The sequence below is a fragment of the Podarcis erhardii genome (genome assembly GCF_964252035.2).
Source record: "Podarcis erhardii genome assembly, chromosome: 2".
Lineage (NCBI taxonomy): Eukaryota > Metazoa > Chordata > Lepidosauria > Squamata > Lacertidae > Podarcis > Podarcis erhardii.
The window spans coordinates 121,048,674-121,073,630 of record NC_138498.1 but is presented as its reverse complement, the minus strand read 5'-3'; the positions used below and the strand labels follow the sequence as shown (position 1 = coordinate 121,073,630).

At 47.6% G+C, this 24,957-nt stretch overlaps 1 protein-coding gene and 1 pseudogene across 2 annotated transcripts in view; one reads left to right on the top strand and one right to left on the bottom strand.

The window, feature by feature from the left end:
* The window catches only part of LOC309336988 (major histocompatibility complex class I-related gene protein-like), a 38,396-nt pseudogene extending 35,281 nt beyond the window's left edge, over window positions 1-3,115 (top strand). The window contains exons 6-9 of the transcript XR_014161659.1: window positions 87-173; window positions 876-914; window positions 1,550-1,582; window positions 2,105-3,115. The product of XR_014161659.1 is annotated as a major histocompatibility complex class I-related gene protein-like (transcript). The remainder of the gene's footprint in view (window positions 1-86; window positions 174-875; window positions 915-1,549; window positions 1,583-2,104) is intronic.
* Window positions 3,116-4,948: 1,833 nt separating this feature from the next.
* Window positions 4,949-24,644, bottom strand: TAP2 (transporter 2, ATP binding cassette subfamily B member). Its single transcript, XM_081852722.1, has 12 exons — window positions 24,524-24,644; window positions 21,480-21,983; window positions 19,633-19,747; window positions 19,167-19,297; window positions 17,202-17,407; window positions 14,812-15,009; window positions 13,024-13,152; window positions 10,134-10,322; window positions 9,476-9,649; window positions 7,104-7,263; window positions 6,612-6,748; window positions 4,949-5,806 (listed from the first exon to the last, which is right to left on the bottom strand). Exons 2-12 carry the CDS (start codon window positions 21,970-21,972, stop codon window positions 5,615-5,617), a joined length of 2,124 nt encoding a protein of 707 aa, XP_081708848.1. The 5' UTR covers window positions 21,973-21,983; window positions 24,524-24,644; the 3' UTR covers window positions 4,949-5,614.
* Between the last annotated feature and the right edge of the window lie 313 nt (window positions 24,645-24,957).

The window sequence follows — 24,957 nt, the reverse complement described above, 5'->3', positions numbered from 1 at the left end:
CAGCACCTTCACTCAAATCTCCTGCTTGAAGCCTTGGGGAGCTGCTGCTGCCAGTCTGAATAAAAATGTCTCTTGTCCCCTTTCAGTCAACCTGGGGCTCATTGTGGGAGCCATTCTGGGTGTCATGGCTGCCATCCTGCTGGTCTCTGGGATCATCATCTTCTTCATCCGCAGTAAGTAAACCCTGGATGTCTTTGCTGCCTCTCCTGTCTTGGCCTCCGACTGGGAATGTGCTGGTGGAGCTTCCTGGCAACTGCTCCTTATATCCCGACAGTGACCCCTCCCCATAAAACACCCTGTGAACATGAACCAAAAGTCATAGTGGTTGTTGCTTTGCGCTCACTCTGTGCTCAAGAAATTCACTTCCCACCTGGTGTTTTAATCAATCCTAAGGCTTCAATCCTGTACACAGTTAGCAGGGAGCCTTCCTTACATATCTTTAGGCGCCAGGCAGAAACGTTTATTTCGAGCCAGGCCTTGAGCTTTTTAAATGTGAGTTACTGGTTTGTTTTTGTTTTATTATGTATTCTGTGCTCTCATTTTGTATTTTTATTTGGATAATCACCAAATAATAATCCGAAAATGAATGAAAGGACTGGATAATGTTTCCTTCCAGCCTCTTGGAATTTGTCTACAGCCTGGTTTCCCAGGTTGATCTTTTAAATTTAATTTTATCAATTTTTTCTACTTCTTTGTAAAATGAGTTCCTTGAAAAGCTCCACTTCTGGGCTCCCCTTCCTTGGAGGTTTTTGGAAGAGACAGGAGAAGCATCTGCTGGGAAGGTTTCAGCATCTGAGAGGGAAATGGTCAAAATGGGATTTGAGTGGCCTCTGCAGGTTCCCTCCAGCTCTGACCTTCTGCTTTTGTCTTCACAGGGAAACAGAGCGAGAAATTAGCCTACAAAGCAGCCTCAAGTGAGTGACTCCTCCCCTCTCTCTGTCTGACATATCTCCCCCCAATATGGAGCAGGAACAGGTTACAAACAGACAGAACCAAACCTGGTGGTGGCCTAGTCCTTAAGCCCAAGACCCTGATGGAAAGCTTCAGCCTGTCCGCTCAGCCTGTCTGTGGACAGCAAGGGGCCCCTCAGGGCCAGGAAAAGGCTGCAGAGAGACTGTCGGCTGAGGGAGGGGCTCCAAGAAGGAGCAGGAGGAAGAGCCGAGGGTGGGGGGGAGGGGTCTCTGGTGGTTTAACTTACTGGGACCTGAAGCTTAAGATTTGGTTCGTTGGCTCAAGTCTGTGGGTGTCAGGAACCCACTGCACTCCCCCCTTCTGCCTTCCTGCCCAGGTCGCACCCACCACCACTCTAGTACCCCGCTGCCTCCATGCCAGGCTGTGCCCATCTCTCTTTGCCCTCCAGCACCTGCTTCTCCCTCCAGTGCTTCCCTTGAGCCCCCTTGCCTCTGGGCTGCCTGTCCCTGAACTCTTCTTAGGCCCCTCCCCATATTGAGACTGATTTGGGATGGGGTTGGAAGGAGGGAGGAGAAGGGCTGGGGGGATGGATCTCCCTCCCCGGGATCCTGACACCTGTGTTTCCTCCCTTTTGCAGCAAGTGACCAGGGGTCCGACAGCTCCACCAAGGGTAAGTGGCAATGCAGGTGGGGGCAAAGGAGGCTCTTGCAGAAGACTTCGTGGGGAACATCCCCAAATGGTGAAAAGCTTCTCCTGTTACCCCCCTTTGGGTTTCCAAGTGTGACATAATCTGGAGTGTCCATTGAGCTGGAAAAAGCTGTTGTGACTCATTCTGGCTGTCCATCTGAGCTCCACAGAGGATCCCCTCCATCTGACAAATGGGTTCTCCCCAGGATCTCAATAAGAGGGAGTCACATTTTGGGTTCTGGAAAAGGATTTCTCCTTCTGGTATTCCCCCAAAGAGTTCAGCTTGGCTTACTTGCCCGAGCTGCCCTCTGCAGGCATTTGCTCTGCAGGCCCATTTTGGTGGTGCTCTTGGCATATCTCATGTCTGATCTGACATGATGAGGGATGGTGGCTTTCCTTGGGAGGCTGGACTAGATGGCCCTTGGGTTCCCACTAGCTCTGTAATGCTGATGTCCCCACACCATGATGCTGGCTTTTGAAACACTCCTGTTCTTTATTTCTGCAGTTTCATACCAGCCCAGTGTGTGAGATGAGACCAGAAGGAGCCTGCCCAGGTTTTGCTGTGAATTGCAGAGACTCAGAGCTCCTGCTGTCCTTTAATGCTGTTTCTGATGTTCCTTAATCCTGGCTCTCAGTCATCTACTCTGACTTCAGCTGTAACTTGTATTTGAGGATAATCATGTTTTTTGGATGGATTTTGGCCAATTTTTGCTTTGCAGCTGATTTTCGGAAATATGCTTGTATTAATCAGAAATGTGCCAGATATATGCAACTAAAAGCTTTTAAAAGGGATGGGGAGATTGAGCATGACTTGCAGTGATTTTGATGTTTTCTCTTGGTTCTTTGTTGCTGTGTTTTCCTTTACAATCCCTTCCCCAACCTTGCGTCCCTCGCTTGCCATCCAAATTGAAGGAAAGGCAACATCTGAGAACTGCTTTAGGTGAATTATGCATGAAATAGGCTAAGCTGTTACTGCCTCTTGGGCCGCCCAGCTTTTGGGTAAATGGATGTAATGTCTGATCCTGCTGACAGCCAAGAGGCAGGTCAGGAGCTTCATGGCCACAGTTTGATCTGAAATAAGAAGCCCCATCTTTTTGACTGCAAGCTTTCAGTTCATGAGACTTCTAGCCTAGTCCCCACAGCCTTCTAGGAGGGGTGACCCACTGGGAGTCAGACCACACAAACTCTTTCAAATGAACTAGTTTTGTTGCCTTCAATTTGCCTAATTTTTATCTCACACGTTCTTGCTTGTTCACCTGTGGTCAGTTGAGGAACATACTCCGCCCATCTGCGGTTCCCTCCTTATGATTCCTACCATCTTCCTTCCTTTCTCATAGACCGGCATTCCTTCAGGAAACTCTTTCTTAGAAATAAGAATGCAATAACTCTTTTAGACCTCCAAGGGCCGCAGGACTCTTCTTTGCTGCATCTTGCTTTGAAGACACTGGATGTAATTATTATTATTACTCCTTTTGTAATTTCTGTTTGATTGAAATAAATAAGAGTGCACCCCCTTCTTCTTTAGTGGTTCTTTCCTTCTTATCACAGGAGTTCCAGAGATTTTGAGGGTCCTCAGAATATTCAGAGTTTGTAGCCTCTGGCAAAGAGGTGCCAATAATTGGTCTAACATTGCAAAATGGCTGAAGAACAAGTATCCAAAGCGAGATGGGGATATAATCTGTGGTTTTGCAGGGGTGCACTTAAGTTACATGAGGCCGCTGTGTTGCTGAAGCCAAGAGGGTCTGAAGTCTGGGCACTGCCTGGATTGGGGACCACCTTGATGCTGCCTTTGGTTCCAGGACGGAAGAAAGGAGGGTTGGGAATATAATAAAAGAAATGTGCAGATATCTGATCTGGGGCAGGGAGTGGTGGGGTGATCTGGGGCAGGGGGTGGTGGCAACCAAGGCAGGGTTGCTCCAAAAGTCCACAATCCCAGGAGGAAGTTCTCCCACTGAGATGAAAAGACCCCCAAAATATTATTTTAAATTTTTATCCCACTCTTCCTCCCAAAGGAGCTCAGGGCAGCAAACATCAAAATGTTAAAAGCAATACCATTTAAATTTAAAATTACATTTAAAAGATTTGAATTATGAAAATTTAAAATAAGATAATTTAAAACAAATTAAAGCACCCTAAAATGACTTTAAACAGTTGGAATACCCTTCCTGTGAAGAATCTAAGAGGAGCTTCCTGGATGAATCAGACCAATGGCCCATGTGGTCCAGGCTCCTCACAGATGCCTCAATGGGCAGACCACAAACAGATCAAGAGCAGAACATTGGGACTACCCAGGGGAGATTACCAGCACATTGTGTTGCTGCCTCCGTTACTCATTTTGGGGTTGCCATGGACAGAATTAGGGCTGGGCAATATCTGGTTTTCAACATCATGATATACCACCAGCTAAACATTGCAATGTATTGATATATCACAATGTCTGAAATAAGGATGGAGCTATGTAGAGGCGTCAGCTGGCTTCACGGTTTTTCCTGCATTTTCGGATAGCACACATTCTGGGCAGCTCCCAACAGAATATTAACAACACGATAAAATATCAAACATTAAAAACGTCCCTAAACAGGGCTGCCTTCAGATGTCTCCTAAAAGTCAGATAGTTTCCTTGACATCCGATGGGAGGCGTTCCACAGGGCGGACGCCACCACCGAGAAGGCCCTCTGCCTGGTTCCCTGTAACCTCACTTCTCGCCAGAGGGCCCTCAGCGCTGGACCTCAGTGTCCAGGCAGAACGATGGGAGTGGAGACGCTCCTTCAAGTATACTGGGCCGAGGCCGTTTTGGTCAAAAATACACGTGCTAGGTCAAAAATTATGAAACTGATACCATGATATGGACTTCAAACTGGTTTCCAGACAATATATCAATATATTGCCCAGCCCTAGGCAGCACCTGTCAGCTACCCAACACCTGGGTTAACAGGAATGTTTTTCAGCGTCTCCGAAAGTGAATAAATGGATTCATCTCTTTGTAATTTTGTTGTAGCTAAAGGTTATGAGTTCCATCTTTGGTGTTTGCATTTAGGACTGAGATGAAGGTTCCTGCCTGAAACCCTGGAAAGCATCTGCCAGTCAGTGGACAACACTGAGCTACATGGCCTCACTCTGTACAAGGCAGAGTGTTCTCCCCTTGAAAGCAGGATCTCCTCTAGCTGAGGAACCTGGCAGCCATTTGGCAGGCCAATGTGTCTCTCAAGCACTCAGATCTTGTGTAGATCCAGCCCCGGACTAGTGGGGCTCCCTTTGGCCTAATCCAGCAGCCTCTTGTGTCCCCATACCCTAGAAGAAGCACCATTCTGCAACCCCCCAAAGACACAAAATTTCAAACCTCAAAGAGTTATCACATGCACACATTTTATTTTACAAAACGCCGCTTTCATGCCATCATAGTCCTGGACAATCAACAGCAAGAGACCAAAAGTGCCTTAAGATATTTTTACAACATACTCAGAAACACCTAAGACATACGGGACCAAGAGACAGGATTGGGAAAGAAGCCAGACTCCTTATTTAAGCAACTCAAGATGAAATCCTTACCTAGGAGTAAGCCCTATTGAACTCAGTAGGGCTTCTGAGCAGAAGGCTACGTGGAAAGAAGCTTTTTTTGGAGGGTTTTTTCAAAAATGGGAGTTTGTGAACAAGACTTTCAAAGTCACAGCTTAAGTTCTCCTGGGGCAAACACTGATACTCCCAATTGTCTGCTATTTAACAGCTGCAAAGTGATTACAAGGGGTGCCACACGGTCCTTTTCACACCCCACTTCATTGCTCTCCAAAGGGGGGCTCACACCCACTTTTCTGGCTAAGCCAGAGTTTCTGCACTCAGAAAGGACCAGCCAATTAGGTGAGTCTCCTAGTTGCCCCATCATGGCAGGACTTTGGGGCTGTGGCCCAAGATCCCACTCAGCAGAAGGCACAGAGACCCCCCTTCTAAACGCAGTTATGCCACACACATGACCACCTCGAGAGGGGGACCCCAGAAGACCACTCAGCCTGTGCGGAAGTCACTCAGCCTGGCTCCTTTGCACCAGGCGGTAATAGGGGCCCCTCCGGCTCATCAGCTCAGAGTGCGTCCCCTCCTCCACAACCTCCCCACCCTCCAGGACGACGATCCTGTTCGCGTTTTCCACCGTCTGCATCCGGTGAGCGATCACCAGCACCGCCCTGGCCTGGCCGCTCATCAGTGACTGCTGGATCTAGGGGAAGAAGCCAGAAACCCCCTCTTAGATTTATTTTATTTATTTATTAGGTTTATATCCTAGCCCTCCTTCAAGCTCAAGGTGACGTATATGGGGCTCTTCCTCACAACCCTGCGAGGTAGCCTAGGCTGAGAGGCAGGGATGGGCTCAAGGTCACCCAGTGAGCTTCAAGGCTGAGTGGAGATTTGAACCCAGGGCCCAGTCTAACACACTAACCACTGGCTGTGTGTGTGTAAGAGAGAGACTGAGAGAGATGTTTGTAAGCATTATGAATCCTGCTGTTTTCCCACACAAGGATATAGAACTTGGAGTGCTCTACATTTATTTTTATTTTTATTTTTATTATCATCATCATCATCATCATCATCATCATCCTGCCCATGTTAAGTAGCCTAGCATTTGGGTGTCAGAATAGGATGCAGTCCAGGATACATACTAACCATCATAATCGTAATAATTTATACCCTGCCCATCCAGCTGGGTTTTCTCAGCCACTCTGGGCTGCTCCCAACAGAATATTAAAACTACAATAAAACATCAAACTTAAAAAAGTTCCCTGTCAATATAATTTTCTCATCCTAAGCTTGGCCAAACTGGGGGGAAATGATGGAAAAAACTGAAAAGGCAAGTTGGTCTGGTCCCCAGTGAGCATTTTACTAAAAGCTGTCTGGCACTGGAAAATGCAAGTCCGCTTATTAATATTATAAATAACAATAATATAAAACCGCCGCACCCCCCCCCCTTGGCTAATGCTTCTCATGTCAACCAAGTCCCACAATTCCTCCCCCGCCCCGACACTCACGGCAGCTTCGCTCTCCACATCCAGAGCACTTGTGGCCTCATCCAGCACCAAGACCTTGGGGTTCCGGATCAGGGCCCGGGCGATGGCCAGACGCTGCTTCTGCCCTGCGGACAGCTGGCCTCCCTTCTCCCCGACATCTGCAGGGAGGCAAGAACGAGAGAGAAGGGGTGGGAAGAGGGAAAAAGAAAGCCTGGTTGCCAGAGGAGTGGGAGTGGTGGCAGGTGTGCAAAAGGTGAGTCGCAGGTAAAGGAGGATCCCGAACTCCTGGGTTCATTTGATGGGATGGAGTGAGCCGTTGGGTGGAGGGTCGGGCACAGTGACAAGAGGAGCTGAGGCTCAGAGTCTGGAATTCTCACTCGTCACAAGAGACTGGAGCCCCACCAATTTTCCTGGAGGAATTCAGTGGGCCACAGAAATTCATGTTATCTTAGAGAGGGTAAGAATCAGGCCAGCAGAGACAAAAGAAGATGGGAGGAAAGAGGTTTCACCCACCTGCGGCGAACCCTCCTTCCAGCTCATTGATGAAGCCTAAGGCATTGGCTTCTCTTGCCGCAGCCGCCACCTCTTCCTGGCTGCAATCCTGCACCCCATAGGCGATATTGTCCCATATGGAGCCAGAGAAGAGGACCGGCTCCTGTCCCACCAGCGCCACCTGCAGGCAGAATGAAGTGTGACGACTAGAGAGAAATTGGATTCATTTTGCATTTAAAGCACACTCCACCATATTTGCACCTTCTCAAACAATATAAGAACTGAAACACAGGCAAACCTTCAACATTCACAATTCTCTGAATTTTGCAACCGTTTCCCAACTCGAAGCGTTACAAAAATGTGCATAAGAAATGAAGATTTTAGTGAAAACAGCCTACAAAAATGCTTTTTCATTGGGAGAAATTGCTTGCAAAAATGTGTGCATTAGTCAAATCTGCAGACAATAGCATGTTCATTAGGAGAGATTTGCACTGAAATACTGAAAAATTTTCAAGCAAATTTTTAAAAACAAAACCCATAAATTACTGCATTAATGTACAGAACTAAATTAAAGTTGGAAAGATGAGAAACTGAGTGAACAGGAAGGGGCAGGCCCTTCCATCCTTTCAAATATCTGAAGGAGGCTCTCGTATCCCCTCTGAACCATCCTGTCAGGGCTGCCTCTAGGTCCCAGCTCACAGAGGACCAACGCCCGGTTGATGTAATGTACAAGAGTCTTTATTGAAGTTTAGTTTCCATTTCAAACCCCGAGCGTGCAGCCCTACGTCTTGGCCCTAGACCGGCGAAGTCCCCTCTGAGTCACTACCCCTTCCGCACCAGTTTAAGATCCTAGCCCGGCTCCACCTCCTGCGCTGTTCCTTCCTCCTCTGGGTCCTTCTGCCCCCTGGGGTTTCCTCCCTCCTGGACTCTTCTGACGCTGACCCCCCTGAGTCTTGCCCTTCCTTCCGGCGGGCTTTAGGACCTGGCTCCCTATCCGGGCTACCTGCTGTGCCGCTCGCCTGTACATTTGAACTTGGCGCGCGCGCCCAGCTGGTGACTTTCCTCTTGACCGTTTCCCCGCTCTCCGATGGAGGCGTGGCCAATCCTGACTCCTCTCCTCCCTCTGGTGGTGGGAAGACTGGTCCCGATGCCTGGGACTCCTCCCTCGGATTCCTCCTCCTCACTCTCCATTTGCTCCTTCTCCTGTGTCTCTGCTCCTGAAGCCCTGACACATCCCTTCTCAAGGCTCAACAGCCACAATTATTCCTTGCAAGCATCTCATTATGGGAACTCGTCTCTGGCCACCCTCCCCTGAAAAACAACCACAATTTACAGCTTAAGTACCAGGCTGGGAAGTGTTTGTGTATCACGAAAACTTGGTGGGCATGGCCTTTTGCAACCCACATTTCCTCTCCAGTGCTCAGCCACACCTTGTCGTTTCCTCTTTTGCAAAAGACGCTTCCTGTTTTGTGAAAAACAGAACCGCCATCCCCGTGGCACTGACAACCCTCTAACATCCCAAAAATCCTTTGGAACTCCCTGCCAATTGACATCAGGCAGACGTTTTTGCCGCATTGTTTTCAGTGCCTGCTAAAATATATGTCCAGGCAACTCTATCCAAATGTGGGGAACACTAACAAGCGTTTTAATCTGGGTTTTGTTTGTTTGTTTAGCTTATTGTTGATTTTAATTATTTTTCAATGCTGTAAATAGTTGTTTTCAACTTTTTGAATTGTATCTTCTTGCTAACTGCTTTGAGGTTTTATTACAAATAAGTGGTATATAAATCTTGTGAGATAAATGAATAATTTGGGAGCCTATGTCCTTTTAAAATGTAGGTTTTTTTGGGGGGGTTTATTGGGCTGTTTTTATTGGGATTGTGGATTTTTTAAAAAAACACATTTATACTTTTCAGATACATTTCACTGATTTTACAATCATTTTGACATTTTAAAACTGGACTTTCTTCCCCCTCTTTATGCAGTTCCTTAAATTTATTGTTAGTATCTTCTGCCTATCCAAATTAACTTATTTCTCTTCTTTAAATATACACTCTTATGTAGCTGCAGGTTATTACATTAACCCTGCCGGTGTTTTTAATCTGTTTACAATTTATCTGTAAATATTCAATAAACCATTTCCATTCTTTTATTAAAAAAAACTTGTTAACTTGATTTCTTACTCTTCCAGTAGAGTTTTGCCATTTCTGCATATTCCATAAGGAAGAATGGATTATGGATTGTGTGGTTTTATATTATGATTTTATTCTGCCCTGAGACCTGAGGGTATACGGCGGAATATAAATTCAATAAATAAAATGAATAATAAATAATAAATAATGAAGGGGAAACAGGAGTTTGATGTCAGCCACACTTTGTGGGCTCCCTGCTCACCTTGCTGTGCAGGTACTTGTGCTCATAATCCCGGATCGGGACCCCGTCCAGCAAGATCTCCCCAGACTGGGGCTCATAGAAGCGCTCCAGCAGTGCCACGCAGGTGCTCTTCCCACTGCCGTTGAGACCCACAAGCGCCACCACCTCCCTGGGACGGAGCTCAAAGGAGACGTTCTGCACAGAAGGAGCGATGAAAGGAGAAAAAACCAGGGCTGTGATTCACCTATGGAACTCACAGCCACCAGACAGCTATAAACCTAGATGGGGTTTGAAAGACCGTTCTAAAATTCCCAGCGTGGTTTTAACAAGCCATCCCTCACCACGGGGAACTCTGGGAAATGTAGCTCCCTGAGGGGAATAAGGGGTCTCCCAACCACCCTCAGAACTGTTAGCAAACTACAGTTCCCAGAATGCTTTGGGATAAGCCAGGACTGTTTAAAGTGGTATGATGCTGCTTTGAACCTTTGGCCCAAATGGGGTTTAAGGAGGGCTGGCCCACTGCACTGGGAGGTCGGTCAAGGGGGTCCCCGTTCTCACTTAAAGAGACAGGCCTCCCCATAGGGCCATGAAGTCCAGAATCTCAAACTGCCTCCCAGCACCACTGAGCCGAGATTCTCTGCTCCAACATCCTCAGGGGACCGGACTCTTGGCCACGTACCTTTAAGACCTGAAGATCAGGGCGGGAAGGATAGCAGAAGGAGACGTTCCTGAAGGAGACGTGACCTCGGAGGAAGTCGGGGGCCAGCGTCCCCTCAGTGCGAACGGACGGTTCCCGGTGCAGGTAGTCAAACACTTTTTCTGCAGCTCCCACATTACTGAGCGCATCTCCGTATATGTACATCAGGGTCTGTGAGGGGCGAAAGAAGACCAAGACGAGGAGGTTTGTCAATATGCTAAACTTATTTCACAATCCCACAATTAGGGGAGTATTCGCTTTATCCTTCTCTTAAATCCAGGGAGTGTCTCCTCTGCGGAGGGAAAAAGGGATTTATTTATTTTTGGTGGTGATATGGACTCTTTAAGAGGCAGAAAATAATTGTCCAAGTTACTCTGCTTGAGAATTAAAGACCGTGAATCTCTATCTGTATCAGGACACCTGGGTCTTTTTGCTCTTCTCATTTCTGGAATTCTGCATGTATCAGGAATATACTGATAAATAAGTATACTTCTCAGATCAATTGGTGGAGACCCAAATCCACAGTCTCATCCAGTCCAGATTTATCTACAGCTACTTTGTGGACAGGGAGGTAATAGGAGGGTAAAAAGATAAAAACCAAACAGGACGTTCTTTCAACGTAGTCTCTTCGGCAACACCAATTTCCCCTCTCAGTTTGTTTAAAATATAGGGGGTCAAAGGAATTAAAAAGGATTGTAAGAGATTCAGAGGTTTTGAAGGTTAAAAGTCCTTAAAATAAGTTTTAAAATCAGTTTTCAAAATGTGGAGATATAGCCAACAGGAAATCAGGGTGAGGACTGCAAGGCTTTGTTAAAATTTCCAACGCTGGCTTCACGAAGTTCTATGGTGCAAATTCCTGGGGTTGCCAGAACACATAAAACAACCTTGCCTTCGAAAAGAGGAATTTTAAAAAGAAAAAAAGAGGGGAGAGAAGCCAGCAAAGCAAAGCCCTGTTGTATAATTAAAAGGGATTATGCAGAGCTCTGATAAGGTTTAAGGATGCTCTCAAGGTAAATTTCAAAAAATGAAGTATAAACACCGACAAATGGGAAACTCTGGCCTGCGAGTGCGCCAATTGGAGAACAGCCTTTACCAAAGGTGTCATGGATTTTGAACACTTCAGTCTCCCAGGACATTCTATACAAGATCTCAAAGTAGCTGTTCTATTACAAAGGAATTTCAGAAATAGACTGGAAAGAGAAGCTGCTGAATTGCAACTTATTACCAAACTTAAAACCATGGAGAGACCTGGTCTGAACAAAGACATTGAATTCTTATCTCATTATACATGGCTGTCAGGGGCTCAGGAGCAGAGGCACAGGAGAGGGAGGAAATGGAGAGCGAGGAGGAGGAATCCGAGGGGGGTGTAGGCAGTGACAGTGGCCAGAGGGATTCCACGAGCCTCTCCAGCGAATCGGAAGATTCACAGAAGGGGGCGCCGATGGCCAGGGCGAGGGAGGTGCCAAGGGGGAAACCCCAGAAGGAAGGGGCCAGCGGGGACTCCCTGAGCAGCAGTTGGAAATCAGGACCAGCTTCCCCACCAGAGCGCAGTATGGGGGAGGAGTCCCAGGAATCGGGACCAGTGTTCTCACTACCAGTGAGAGGGGATGAGTCAGGATTGACCACGCCTCCATCAGAGAGCGGGGAAACGGTCAGGAGGAAGGTTACCGGCTGGGCGCGCGCGCCAAGTTCAAATGTACAGGCGAGCGGCACAGCAGGTAGCCCGGATAGGGAGCCAGGTCCTAAAGCCCGCCGGAAGGAAGGGCAAGACTCAGGGGGGTCAGCGTCAGAAGAGTCCAGAAAGGAGGAAACCCCAGGGGGCAGAAGGACCCAGAGGAGGAAAGAACAACGGAAGAGGTGGAGTAGAGCTAGGATCTTAAACTGGTGCGGAAGGGGTGGTGAGTCAGACGGGACTTCGCCGATCTAAGGTCAAGACGTAGGGCTGCACGCTCTGGCGTTGGAATGGAAACTAAACTTCAATAAAGACTTTTGTACATTACATCAACCTGGCGTTGGTCCTCTGTGAGCTGGGACCTAGAGGCAGCTCTGACAATGGCAAAGCCATTTTTCACCTTCTCACCCCTTGCTTTTTCCTGTAAGACCTATTGCAGTCGTTAAGAGTCGTCAACAGGCTCATCACAGCTATCTGCCAATCACACAATCCCACCCCCCTTCTGAGTAATACCCCTCCCCACCTTCTCACTATATAGAAGGGTCTGGTGACTTCTGTTTCAGTGTATCTGAAGAAGTGTGCATGCACACGAAAGCTCATACCAAGAACTAACTTAGTTGGTCTTTAAGGTGCTACTGGAAGGAATTTTTTGTTTTGACTATGGCAGACCAACACGGCTACCTATCTGTAAATGGATTTTGAAGATGCTCAAATTCAGGACAAAAGGGAGAAACTAGCTAAGAGGGAGGCACGTTTGGAAAACCCTCACCGTGATCAACTCCCGCCCAGAAACCTACAAACTCACTGTTAAGACCATGTTTATGGAAGACAATCTTACTCGGCTATGAGGGATTGCCAGTGAAGAAGACCTTGGCACCATCTTGGCCCTGGCCCTTCAAGGCCAAAATGGGAGTTCCCAGCAGCTCAAGACATTTCGCCACCTGAGGCAGCAAACCTACAGAGCTGCCACTGGTTAATGCTGAACCCAATGGACCAGTGGTCTGACTCAATATAAGGCAGCTCCTTGAAGGATGTAGAAGCAGCAGATGGACACAGTATGTGGAGAATGAAGGGAAGGGCAGGAGCGTCACACCCATTTAAAAAGCTGAAAGCGTGACTCCAATTGCGGAATAGCCAGAATGCCATTCAAGGCTGGAATGCCAGCACTGTTGCAGCCTCCCGTTGCGGATTTTCACCCACCTGTATGTAGTCCCCGAAGTCCATCTGGTAGAGGATGAAGGAGAACAGGTTCCCTTGGGTCATGAGGCCGGAACGGATCTGCTGGTACCCAGAGTGAAGCATGATCAGTTTCAGACCCAGCTGCAGGAGCTAGAGAGAGAAATTCGGGGGAAGATGTTGAGGACTGGCAGCCACCCTATTGGCCACGTTTGATGGCTTGGCTGTTCTGCTTATCCCTTTCCCCTCCAAGGATGAAATTCAATTCAGCTGGTCTCTGAATCTATCAAATCTGCACTTTCCCGAAATGAGACAAAAAACCTAAAGACAGGCAGACTTTGAAATTTAGACTTCTCCAAATTTGGTAATGCACTGCTCCAGCCAAGTAATGTGTATTAAGAGGAAATGCTTGCAGAAATGTGCCCATTACTTGAAACTGTTTATGTTTATTAGAAGAAAGCCACTCTGAAATGCTGAGGAATTCTCATATGTGTTTCTAAAAAAGAAAACTCACAAATCGCTGCAGAAATGTGAAGAACAGAATTTAAGATTGCAAAAAGAGAGAAACCGGGAGAATGGACGTTGACAGATTTTTCCCTCCCTCCCAGGTTCTCCAAGAGTCACAGATGCACCCAGTTTAAATCAGAATTAAATAGGCCTGTATCCTTTTGGAAAGTTCTTTGTGATTTCCCCTGTCCTCATTTCTATTTTGGAGCTTCCGGTTGGGCTATGAAAGAGAACTCCACTGTCCAACCCAATGAAGGCCTTTTGGCAAGCAATGCTCAGTTTTAAAAGTTTTTAAAGGAAAAACACCACAGAGCAGGGAGGTCTTCAGAGTGCACGTAAAGGTCTGGAAGAAAGGGGGCCATGTGCCCCCCACCTAGAAGAGCATCCCACGTCTGTGGGGTCACCAGTACAAAGACCCTTTCACCTACCAGCCTGATTTATCCCACTGGTAGGTATATGAGAAGGGACGCGGGTGGCGCTGGGGTCTAAACCACTGAGCCTTAGGCTTGCCGATCAGAAGGTCAGTGGTTCAAATCCCCGTGACGGGGTGAGCTCCCGTTGCTCGGTCCCTGCTCCTGCCAACCTAGCAGTTCGAAAGCACGTCAAAGTGCAAGTAGATAAATAGGTACTGCTCCGGCGGGAAGGTAAACGGCGTTTCCGTGCACTGCTCTGGTTCGCCAGAAGCGGCTTAGTCATGCTGGCCACATGACCCGGAAGCTGTACGCTGGCTCCCTTGGCCAATAAAGCGAGATGAGCGCCGCAACCCCAGAGTCGGTCACGACTGGACCTAATGGTCAGGGGTCCCTCTACCTTTTTAGGTGCAGTGGTGCCCCGCAAAACAGTGAAAGGCGGGATATCAAATCCAAACTCTTCTTCTTCTTCACAGGGGCAAAGCAACTGCTTATATACATTTCTGAAGGCTTGGCCCACTCGCAACGTGATTGGCTGTCTATACTTCTAAGCTGCAAATCATGACTCAGAGTTTAAGGCCCAAATCCTGAAATGTTCTGAGATTGGATATCATGTATCGAATCCGAACACAGGAGCTCAGAATCCTTAGTCCAGACCCAAGCTCAGGCAAACACAGACCACTGAATACATAACACCACCAACGCTCGATATTCCAACGTGAACAGTGACCTTGAAAAAGCTGCCCGGGATGCCAAGCTGATTGGTCAATGGAAGAACGAAAGAAAGGGGTGCCATTTCCAGAAAGCTCTCCTGCCACAGCTCTCCTTGGGAGGATGCTTGTCCCCTTTCTGATCCCCCCAAGCCTCTCCCCTACACAAGACCCCAAGGACTCACGCGTCTGAGGAGCAAGTAGACGGCCCTCTCCCAATCTCTCCGGTCCTTCAGCCGGTGGGTCTCGGCCAAGGCCGCATCGTAGCGCTCAGACTCCTCCTCCTCGGTGGCGAAACTGCGCACCGTCTCCACGGAGGAGACCGTCTCCCGCACCACCTCCCCAGAACGTGCCAGGGAATCCTGGATCGCCTGCAGAAGAACCTGCAGAAAGCAAAAGAAATGGCAAAGGGGAGAGTTTAGGAGTCTGCGCTAAATGCCAGAGGGGGGCAGACCACTGGGTTTGGCTGCAAGATCCCATTACTTCAGACTACATGCCCACCATTCCTTTAAAGAATGTTCAAAGCCCATTTCCCCCCTCCCAAAAGAACATTGGGAACTGTAGTTTATCCCTCACCCCTAACAAACTACACTTCCCAGGATTCCTTTAGGGGTGTGTGCTTTAGCTTACCTTAACATGACTGATTGACAGCAGGGTTCAACAGACTACAACTCCCAGCATCCTTGACCATTGGCCCTGCTGGTTGGGGCTGATGGGAGTTGTAGTCCAACAGTCTCTAGAAGGCACCAGGCTCCTTATCTCTGGTCCACAGCATTACCAAATCCAAAGAGACCAGCAAATCGGCCATAACTCCGTTCCATCCCGTTTATTTTAAAATATTTATATACTCCCTGTCATGTAAAAAAAACCATCCAAGCAGCAGAGAAAAATAAAAACCAAGCAACAGTGGAAATATGCAATATGCTAAAAACAGACAAATGTCACAAAAGGTTAAATATCGTAACAGCTGGCCTCACAAGCAGAGTCAAACACAAAGGCTCCTTGGGGAAAATCACTTCTCTTATTTTTAACAATAATTTTTATTAGTTTTCAGTTACAATAATCCAGTGGTAGCCTCATTATAACATTGCCAAGTTATTATACAAGTACTAATCCCAATCATTCAGGTGCCAAATTATATTTGGGTGGCCTCCCGCATGGTTTGATGATTTGCTTTGTTTCTGCATTCCAAAATCTTATCCATCTCAATTATACTCTAGTAAAAATAACAATCCCTTATTCAACAACTGCAATATTAACGACATCCACTCGTCTTGACACATTAAATGATTTATAAACCCATAGGTGAAGCATTCAAACTATATCTATATCTATATCTATATCTATATCTATATCTATATCTATATCTATATCTATATCTATATCTATATCTATATCTTCCTCCTGTGTGTGTCATATATTCCGTCCATGGTATCCCTTCCTGTCCTTGTAAAATGTTATGTCTATCTATTCCGTAGACTGGTGACTGGGAGCGGCTGCTGAGACCATAAAACACCGGTCCTGAAAGACCTACACTGGCTCCCAGTACGTTTCCGAGCACAATTCAAAGTGTTGGTGCTGACCTTTAAAGCCCTCAACGGCCTCAGCCCAGTATACCTGAAGGAGCGTCTCCACCTCCATTGTTCAGCCCAGACACTGAGGTCCAGCTCTGACGGCCTTCTGGCGGTTCCCTCACTGCGAGGTTACAGGGAACTAGGCCTTTTCGGTGGTGGCACCCTCCCTGTGGAACACCCTCCCATCAGATGTCAAAGAGAAAAACAACTACCAGACTTTTAGAAGACATCTGAAGGCAGCCCTGTTTAGGGAAGCTTTTAACGTTTAATAGGTTACTGTATTTTGGTGTTCTGTTGGAAGCTGCCCAGAGTGGCTGGGGAAACCCAGCCAGATGGGCGGGGTAGAGTCGTACCTCAGGTTAAATACTTAATTCGTTCCGGAGGTCCGTACTTAACCTGAAACTGTTCTTAACCTGAAGCACCACTTTAGCTAATGGGACCTCCTGCTGCTGCTGTGTCGCCGGAGCACGATTTCTGTTCTCATCCTGAAGCAAAGTTCTAAACCTGAAGCACTATTTCTGGGTTAGCGGAGTCTGTAACCTGAAGCGTATGTAACCTGAAGCGTATGTAACCTGAGGTACCACTGTATAAATAAATAACAACAACAACAACTATTATTATTATTATTATTATTCCAACTTCTCACATCCACACCATATATTTATAAAGCACCCTTACAGCAGTCACAGCTTCCCCCAAAGAATTCTGGGAATTGTAGTTTGTTAAGGGTGCTGGGAGTTGTAGTTCTGCGAGTGGCCTCCTAATGACTCTCATTGCAGTAAGCTAACTATAGTTCCCAGGATTCTTTGGGGGAAGCCTTGACTGTTAAAATGGGAGGCATTGGTGTTACTCCTCTGATGGGACCCTGCCTCTCGTCCACAGGGAGAGGCTATCTCTCTAAGGTTTGGAAAAGAGGGAACAGCAATCCCTGGCAAGAAGCTCCCCTTTCATTTACTCACAGCTTCCAGTCTCCCCCCGCCTGCTCCCAAGGGCCCCCTCACCTTGTAGCGGGCATCGTAGACCTTCTGGGCCGCCAGCATGACCGGCACCTCAACGAGGGTGAGCAACGTCAGGCGCCACGAGAGGCCAAGCATGAAGGCGCAGAGCCCACAGACCTTGATCAGGCTGCGGAGGAAGATGTTGGCGTTGAGAGGCACCCAGCGGCTCATCATGGTGGTGTCTCTGGAAAGGCGGGAGGTCAGGTCTCCTGTGGGGCGAAAGGAGAGGCCGCTCAGAGCCGGGAGACTGGAGGGATCAAAAGCGCATTCTAAAAATTCTACAAATATCTCGATACAGTGGTGCCTCGCAAGACGAAATTATTCCGTTCCGCGAGGCTCTTCGTATAGCGGTTTTTTTGTCTTGCGAAGCAAGCCCATTGACGGCTTAGCGGATTAGCGCTATTAGCGGTTTAGCGGCTTTTAGTGGATCAGCTGATAAGCGGCTTAGCGGCTTAGGAAAAGGGGGAAAAAGGGGGGGGAACCCGCAGGAACTCGCAAGACATTTTCGTCTTGCGAAGCAAGCCCATAGGGAAATTCGTTTTGCGAAGCGCCTCCAAAATGGAAAACCCTTTCGTCTAGCGGGTTTTCCGTCTTGCGAGGCGTTCGTCTTGCGGGGCACCACTGTACAAAAATAATAATAAAATTTCACTGATTGACTTCCTTCGCTTACACTGCACTTCCTATATACATTTTAAGCAAGACTGTAGAATAAACCTGGAAGAAATTCTTCCAGCTTTTGTTCTTCTTCTTTTCTCTTTATTTTTTCTTCCTCTTTTTTCTTTTCTTTTTCTCTTTTGTTCCTTTCTTCATATATACATGCTTAATTGATATATGTATGTATGTATGTATGCATTTGCAATATTTTGCTTATAAAGGTAAAGGGACCCCTGACCATTAGGTCCAGTTGTGACCGACTCTGGGGTTGCGGCGCTCATCTCGCTTTATTGGCCAAGGGAGCCAGTGTACAACTTCCGGGTCATGTGGCCAGCATGACTAAGCCGCTTCTGGCGAACCAGAGCAGTGCACAGAAACACGGTTTACCTTCCCACCGGAGTGGTACCTATTTATCTACTTGCACTTTGATGTGCTTTCAAACTGCTAGGTTGGCAGGAGCAGGGACCGAGCAACAGGAGCTCACCCCGTCGCGGGGATTCGAACCGCCGACCTTCTGAGTCCTAGGCTCAGTGGTTTAGACCACAGCACCACCCGCATCCCCTTTTGCTTATATTTTGCTTATATTTTGTAACAATTATGTTAAATAAATTTAAAAAATTGAAAGTGCATTCTAATAAAAAATAATAAAAACATTTTAAAAAGCTCCGCCCGAACCAAGACGGATAACAGCAACACCTGGGGGAAAGAAGACAGAACATCTTGCAAGGACAGGAAGAAACTCCTCTTTCTCTCTATTGTTGATTGTTGTGACTATTGCTTTCTGTGCATGAAAAAGTGAAAAGAAAAACACTTTTAAAAGAAAAGGATGGAAAGGAGAAATAGTTGGTGGATTAGCAGATGGAGGGATGGAGAGAACGACCGATAGATGAATCAAGTCCTTTGATGAACAGATGAAGGAAAGAAGACGCTGTTGATGAACTAGAACTCCCATCATCCCTGCCCACTGGGCATGCTGGCTGGGGCTGATGGGAGTTGGGGTCCCATAATATCCGGAGGGCACCAGGATATTCCTTACCTCTGAACTCGGCAGCAAAAACAAACATGAAGAGTTGCCCACTTGAGTGCCAGAGCAGGATCTTGGGAGACCCAAGTTCAAATTCTGGAAAGCCTCACATCTTGGCATTCCTCATGGAGCCTCAGTTATGCAACCCATAAAATGGGAATATTTAAGGCCCAGTCATAACAGGGGTGTTGCAAGTAGGAACCACCACAAGCGCTCTGTACGTGCACTAGAGGACACTCAGGGAGCTGGACTGAAAGGCAGGCCTGGGTTTGGAGCTAGGGGGCTCTCACCTGTTTTCACCTCCTGGAAGAACGCCAGGTCTTGCCGGACGAGAGAAGAGAAGAGGCGGCTTCGGATCCGGATGATGGCCCGGGAGATGGACATCGTGAAGAGTCCCCCGCGAGTGCCGGCAGACAGTGAGCTGGAACAGAAATGGAGACTGCTCTACAAAAGGAAACTGTGAATGTGTGAGTCCCACTCTGGAGGGTAGGAATCGAAATGGCAAAATCGGAGCTCCTGGCCCCCCAAATATGTGATCACCTTTTTGAGTCACATTCTGGAAACGTGGGGGCTTTCCTTTGCAGTAGAAGCTGTTCTCCGAGCACCCCCTTCCCCCCCCCCAAACTGCTTTCTGAATTCAATTTAATTCCAAAGAAATAATTTAACTCCCCAGATTATGAGAAGATTGCACACACCCCAGCCGAGCCAGGGCTCCTTTGTTTTTTGGGCAGGGGGTGTTGTCAGGAAGAAACCCACCTTCCGAGCGACACCAGGCACATGAAGAAGATGGCGGACGAGAAGGCATCCGAGTTGTACTTCTTGCCCAAGATGTCAATCAAGCGTCCCGTGTAGTAAGGGATGAAGGTTTCACCTGCAGAGAGTTTGCGCTTTGAAAATAGGGAAGGGGGACTCTTTGGAAACAGGAAGAGCCCATTCACCCCGTTGACACCTCCCTGCACAGACAGGCAGAGCTTCTCCAAGGATTTCAGGTGGGGGGCATGGCTCCATCTGAAATTGAGCTTGGAACCTTCTAACGTTAAACTATGGTCTTTTATTTCCTTTTTACCCATTAATTTTTAGTCGTCTTCAAATTTATAACACATCAAAACCAAAGTAAACTTAATTTAATACACACCACCCCCAAAATGGATTCCCCACACTCTCAGATATATTCCATTCCTTCACCTTTTACATGCTACTTATTTTACAGATTTATCTCTAATTTAAGGGATGTGGGTGGCACTGTGGTCTAAACCACGAAGCCTAGGGCTTGCCGATCAGAAGGTCGGCGGTTCAAATCCCTGAGACGGGGTGAGCTCCCAATGCTCGGTCCCTGCAGTTCGAAAGCATGTCAAAGTGCAAGTAGATAAATAGGTACCGCTCTGGCGGGAAGGTAAAAAGTGTTTCTGTGCGCTGCTCTCGTTGGCCAGAAGCGGCTTCGTCATGCTGGCCACATGACCTGGAAGCTGTACGCCGGCTCCCTCGGCCTATAGAGCGAGGTGAGTGCCACAACCCCGGAGTCGGTCACGACTGGACCTAATGGTCAGGGGTACCTTTACCTAACTCCAATTTAGAGTTCCCATATTGCAGAAAGGTGTCCAGGTTGTTTTTTTTAGTTTTACACAAAAAACTATTTATAAGGAACTTTGCCAAAATCTACACTTCCTGCATGGGTTGCCATACATCCATATTTTCCCGGGCATTCCAACGATTTCCACCCTGGCCAAATCCTGGCTGTGTCCGGGAAATTCCTAACATATGGCAGCCCTACTCTAATTAACATCCATTTTTCGGCAAACTCCTCATCCCTCAGCTGTTCCTTTACCAGCTCCTGCATATAGATAAAACAAAATTACAGTGGAACCTCGGTTTATGAATGCGCCTCGGAAGTTGAACAACTTCCGCTGGGTTTTCTCAATTTTCTCAATTGAATTTTCCTACCGCCCATTGTGTTTCGGTTGTTGAACATTTTGGAAGTCAAACGGTCTTCCGGAATGGATTATATTCAACAACTGAGGTTCCACTGTATATCAAATAACAACGAGTGAGGTTATAGTAATTTAAATCTTTCATTCTTCTTTCCACCCTGAATTATCCCTCAGTTTCCAGCCTCTGCCTGTTTGTGCGAACCTTTTGAGCGGAGAGTCTTCCTTTCCGTACACAAACCAGATTATTTCCTTTCCCTGTTCAGTCATTGTTATTGAGTTATAACATCTCAAGGCCATTATTTACATTTCACTGGCAATAAAGCTTTTACAGCCTGTGTGGAAAGGAGGTGTACCAAACATACGGTCTTCTATTTCCAAATAATATGTACTGTGGTACCTTGGGTTAAGTACTTAATTTGTTCCGGAGGTCCGTTCTGAACCTGAAACTGTTCTTAACCTGAAGCACCACTTTAGCTAATGGGGCCTCCCGCTGCCACTGCGCTGCCGGAGCACAATTTCTGTTCCCATCCTGAAGCAAAGTTCTTAACCCGAGGTACTATTTCTGGGTTAGCGGAGTCTGTAACATGAAGCGCATGTAACCCGAGGTACCACTGTATGTATCTCTCTCACTTCCCACTTCTCTCTCACACACACATGCAAACCAACCCTACTCACAAAGCACAGCCGTGGTAAGGAAGAAAAACGCCCCTGCGAGGTAGGACACATCTGGGCGGAAGAGCTTCACCAGCTTCCAGAGGGTGGCCTTGTCTTCTCCTCCCTTGTTCTCCTTATCCTCCTCCTCCCTTTGCCCCAGGACGTCCCAAATGAAGTGGGCCAGAACCACTGCCCCATAGCCCAGCAGGAGCCAGGACCGAGGGGCTGACGACAGCAGGAACGGAGGGTCTCCAAAGCAGCGCCCCACGGCAAGATAGAGGGGCTGCAGCAGGCTCACAGCAGCCAGGCCTGCGAGGGGCATCTGGGAGGGCCAGGCCAGGGAGAGGAGCCCCCGGGCCCCACAGAGAACCAGCAGGCGCAGAGCCGCCTCCAGCCAGGCCGCAGGGACCCCCAGGGAGGCCAAGGCGGAGCGCTGGAGATCTAGCAAGGGGAGAAGGACCAAGTCGCACAGGATGAGAGGGACGGCCAGCTTCAAGGGGGCAGGCAGCATCATGGCGGCCGAGTCTGGGGAGAGAAGGAATGGCCAGGTGTAATTAACAGTCTGAAGTGTGAGAGAGGGTTTGTGCAGGGAGAATCTCAGCAGCCTGACCCACACGTTGCTGCCGCCACAAGTGCTGGAACGGAGACCTGCTCCCTGGCGCAAGGCCCATTTCCACCTGGCCCAGACTCACCTTGAACAGCTAAAAGAGGCTCCTGGGAGGGCACTGGGACATTGCTGGGTTGGGGCAACTGGTTAAAATGTTTAAAACGTTTTCCTCTGTTTTGTTTTTGTCAGATTGGTGTTGGTCAAATGTTTACTTGGGGTTAGCGGTTATTTTGAGTAGAACTGTAAACTTTTTATTCTTGTTATTGTTGTTGTTATTGGTTGCTATTGGTTTATTGGTTTGTTTGTTGCTTGTATAGGATTTTTTTTTTATGTTTGAAGTTTTGTTGTGTTTTTATATATGTTGTAAGCTGCCCAGAGTGGCTGGGGAAACCCAACCAGATGGGCGGGATATAAATTTAACACCAACACCAATAATAATAATAATAATAATAATAATAATAATAATAATAATACAGTTGTACAACAACAGCAGCACCAATAATAATAATACAGTTGTATCAAGGATCACAAATGCCTCGGCAGTCGAATGTTTTGGCTCACAAACGCTGCAAACCTGGAAGTGAGTATTTTGGTTGCAAATGTTCTTTGGAACCTGAACGTCCAGCAAGGCTTCCGATTGGCTGCAGGAAGCTCCTGCAGCCAATCAGAAGCTGCACCTTGGTTGTGGAACAGTTGAACAGACTTCCAGAACAGATTCCATTTGAGTTCCGATGTACAGAACGTAATAAGATGTCCTCCCATCCGATGTCAAGGAAATAAACAACTATCTGACTTTTAGAAGACATCTGAAGGCAGCCCTGTTTAGGGAAGTTTTTAATGTTTGATGTTTTATCTTGTTTTTAATATTGTGTTGGGAGCTGCCCAGAGTGGCTGGGGAGCCGGCCAGATGGGCGGGGTATAAATAATAAATTATCATCACCGTCACCACCATCATCAAAGCTGAATTCGACCTCCCCATGCGACACTCCCCCCAAAGGGGGAGGGACCGCAACACCCATCAGTGCCAGCCAACATGGACAATGGCTGAGGATGATGGGAACTGTAGTCCAGGGTACCAGGTTGAGGTTCCTCATCCCTGGCCTAAAGGGACGCCAGGCACAAATCCCACCCTCCAGATGCTTTCTGTCAGTCTCAGTTACCCATCTGTAAAATGGGCATGGCAGTGACCTCGCCAGCAAGTAGCACAATCCCATCTATTCTTACCCAGAAACAACTCCCAGTGTGTTCAATGGAGCCCACTGGGGCCTTGGTGGGTTTTCATGAGAGCAGCTACTGGATAGCTCAGTCGGTAGAGAATGAGACTCTTAATCTCAGGGTTGTGGGTTCGAGTCCCACTTTGGACAAAAGATTCCTGCATTGCAGGGGTTTGGACTATTTGACCCTCATGCTTCCTTCCAGCCCTAGGATCCTACGACTGTTGAGCACTTTGCAAAATAAAAATTGCATTGTGCTTAAGAAGGAGCCAGATGTAAGCTACCCTATGGCACTTAAAGAGCAATCCTAACATCTATGGGCTACTTTTAAAATGAGGCTGCATTTTAAACTGCATTTTAACCTGTATTTTAGATTGGTTTTTTTCTTTTCCTATTACGTTTTTACTGTAATTTGACTGGTGTTAGCTGCCCTGAGCCCGGCTCTGGCCAGGGAAGATGGAGCATAATAAAATTTATTTATTTATTTATTATTTAAAACAGCATGAACTTCACAGAACTTCCGTTCCCTGGGAAAAGGGGTTGATTGTTAAACTCCTCTGGGAACCGAAGTCTCCTAACAACTTTCTGCAGCCTGAAACTACAGTTCCCAGAAGGCTTTGGGAGAGGACAGGACTGTTTAAGGCAATAGAATACAGTACAGCTTAAATGAATAGTGCACATGAGGCCCGTTACTCAGAAGTAAGTCCCTACTGAAATCAAGGGGGCTTACTCTTACCTCTGAGTTAGACTGCCCAAGACTGCGCAGAAAGTGATAAAAAAACTTTCAAGACCCAGTAGAAGCCACTTTTCTAACTTTGGGGGCTTTTCTAGTTTGGGGCATTTTGCTCCGAAGAGACTGGCGGGGCTGCCCTTTCTGGAACCGGGTTCTTTCTTGTAACACTTATTATTATTATTTTCCATCTCCGATCAGAAAATAAAACTGAAACGGGATGGTTTTAAAAGGTGGGGGAATATTTATTGTGGGGCGATTTTTTATTGTGTGTTTGTGTGTGTCCCAGCCCTGCTAAAATGCAGATCCGATCTCAGGGACTACAAATTATTTTACATTAAGTAAACCCCCCCCCAAAAGAAGAAATCAAACATTGCGCGAGAGCCTCTTTTGCAGCATCTCCCCGATTTGCATTGCTTGATGCACCCCCCCAGCCAGCACCCCCCCCATGATGCCCTTATCCTGGGTCTCCCACCCCCCAGCCCCCTGGCCTTCCTCTCCCTGCCCGCCTTACCTGCCCTCCGGTCTCCCAGGGAGGAACTGAGCTCTTCTGCGCTCGCGGGGGATCGAACCGGCGCCCACTTTCGCTTTCGAAAGGGGAAATCCAGCCGCTTCCCTTCCCCCGCCCACGCGGCCGCGCTCCCCGCTTCCGCCGCCAGGGGGAGCCCGCCGCCTGCGCTTTAGACAACCTCCATCACAGCTGTTCTCAAACTCTTGGCTGACATTTTCAGGAAAAATGAATCATAGAATCATAGAATCCTAGAGTTGGAAGAGACCACAAGGGCCATCGAGTCCAACCCTCTGCCAAGCAGGAAACACCATCAGAGCACTCCTGACATATGGTTGTCAAGCCTCTGCTTAAAGACCTCCAAAGAAGGAGACTCCACCACACTCCTGGGCAGCAAATTCCACTGTCGAACAGCTCTCACTGTCAGGAAGTTCTTCCTA

Excerpts from the sequence above, each read along its gene's own strand:
- TAP2 (XM_081852722.1), bottom strand. The coding sequence starts at position 21,972 with ATGATGCTGCCTGCCCCCTTGAAGCTGGCCGTCCCTCTCATCCTGTGC. Across the intron at positions 19,748-21,479 it reads CCTTACCACGGCTGTGCTTT|GTGAAACCTTCATCCCTTAC; the intron begins GTGAGTAGGGTT and ends AACTCTCTGCAG. Across the intron at positions 13,153-14,811 it reads TCTACTTGCTCCTCAGACGC|CTCCTGCAGCTGGGTCTGAA; the intron begins GTGAGTCCTTGG and ends TTCTCTCTCTAG.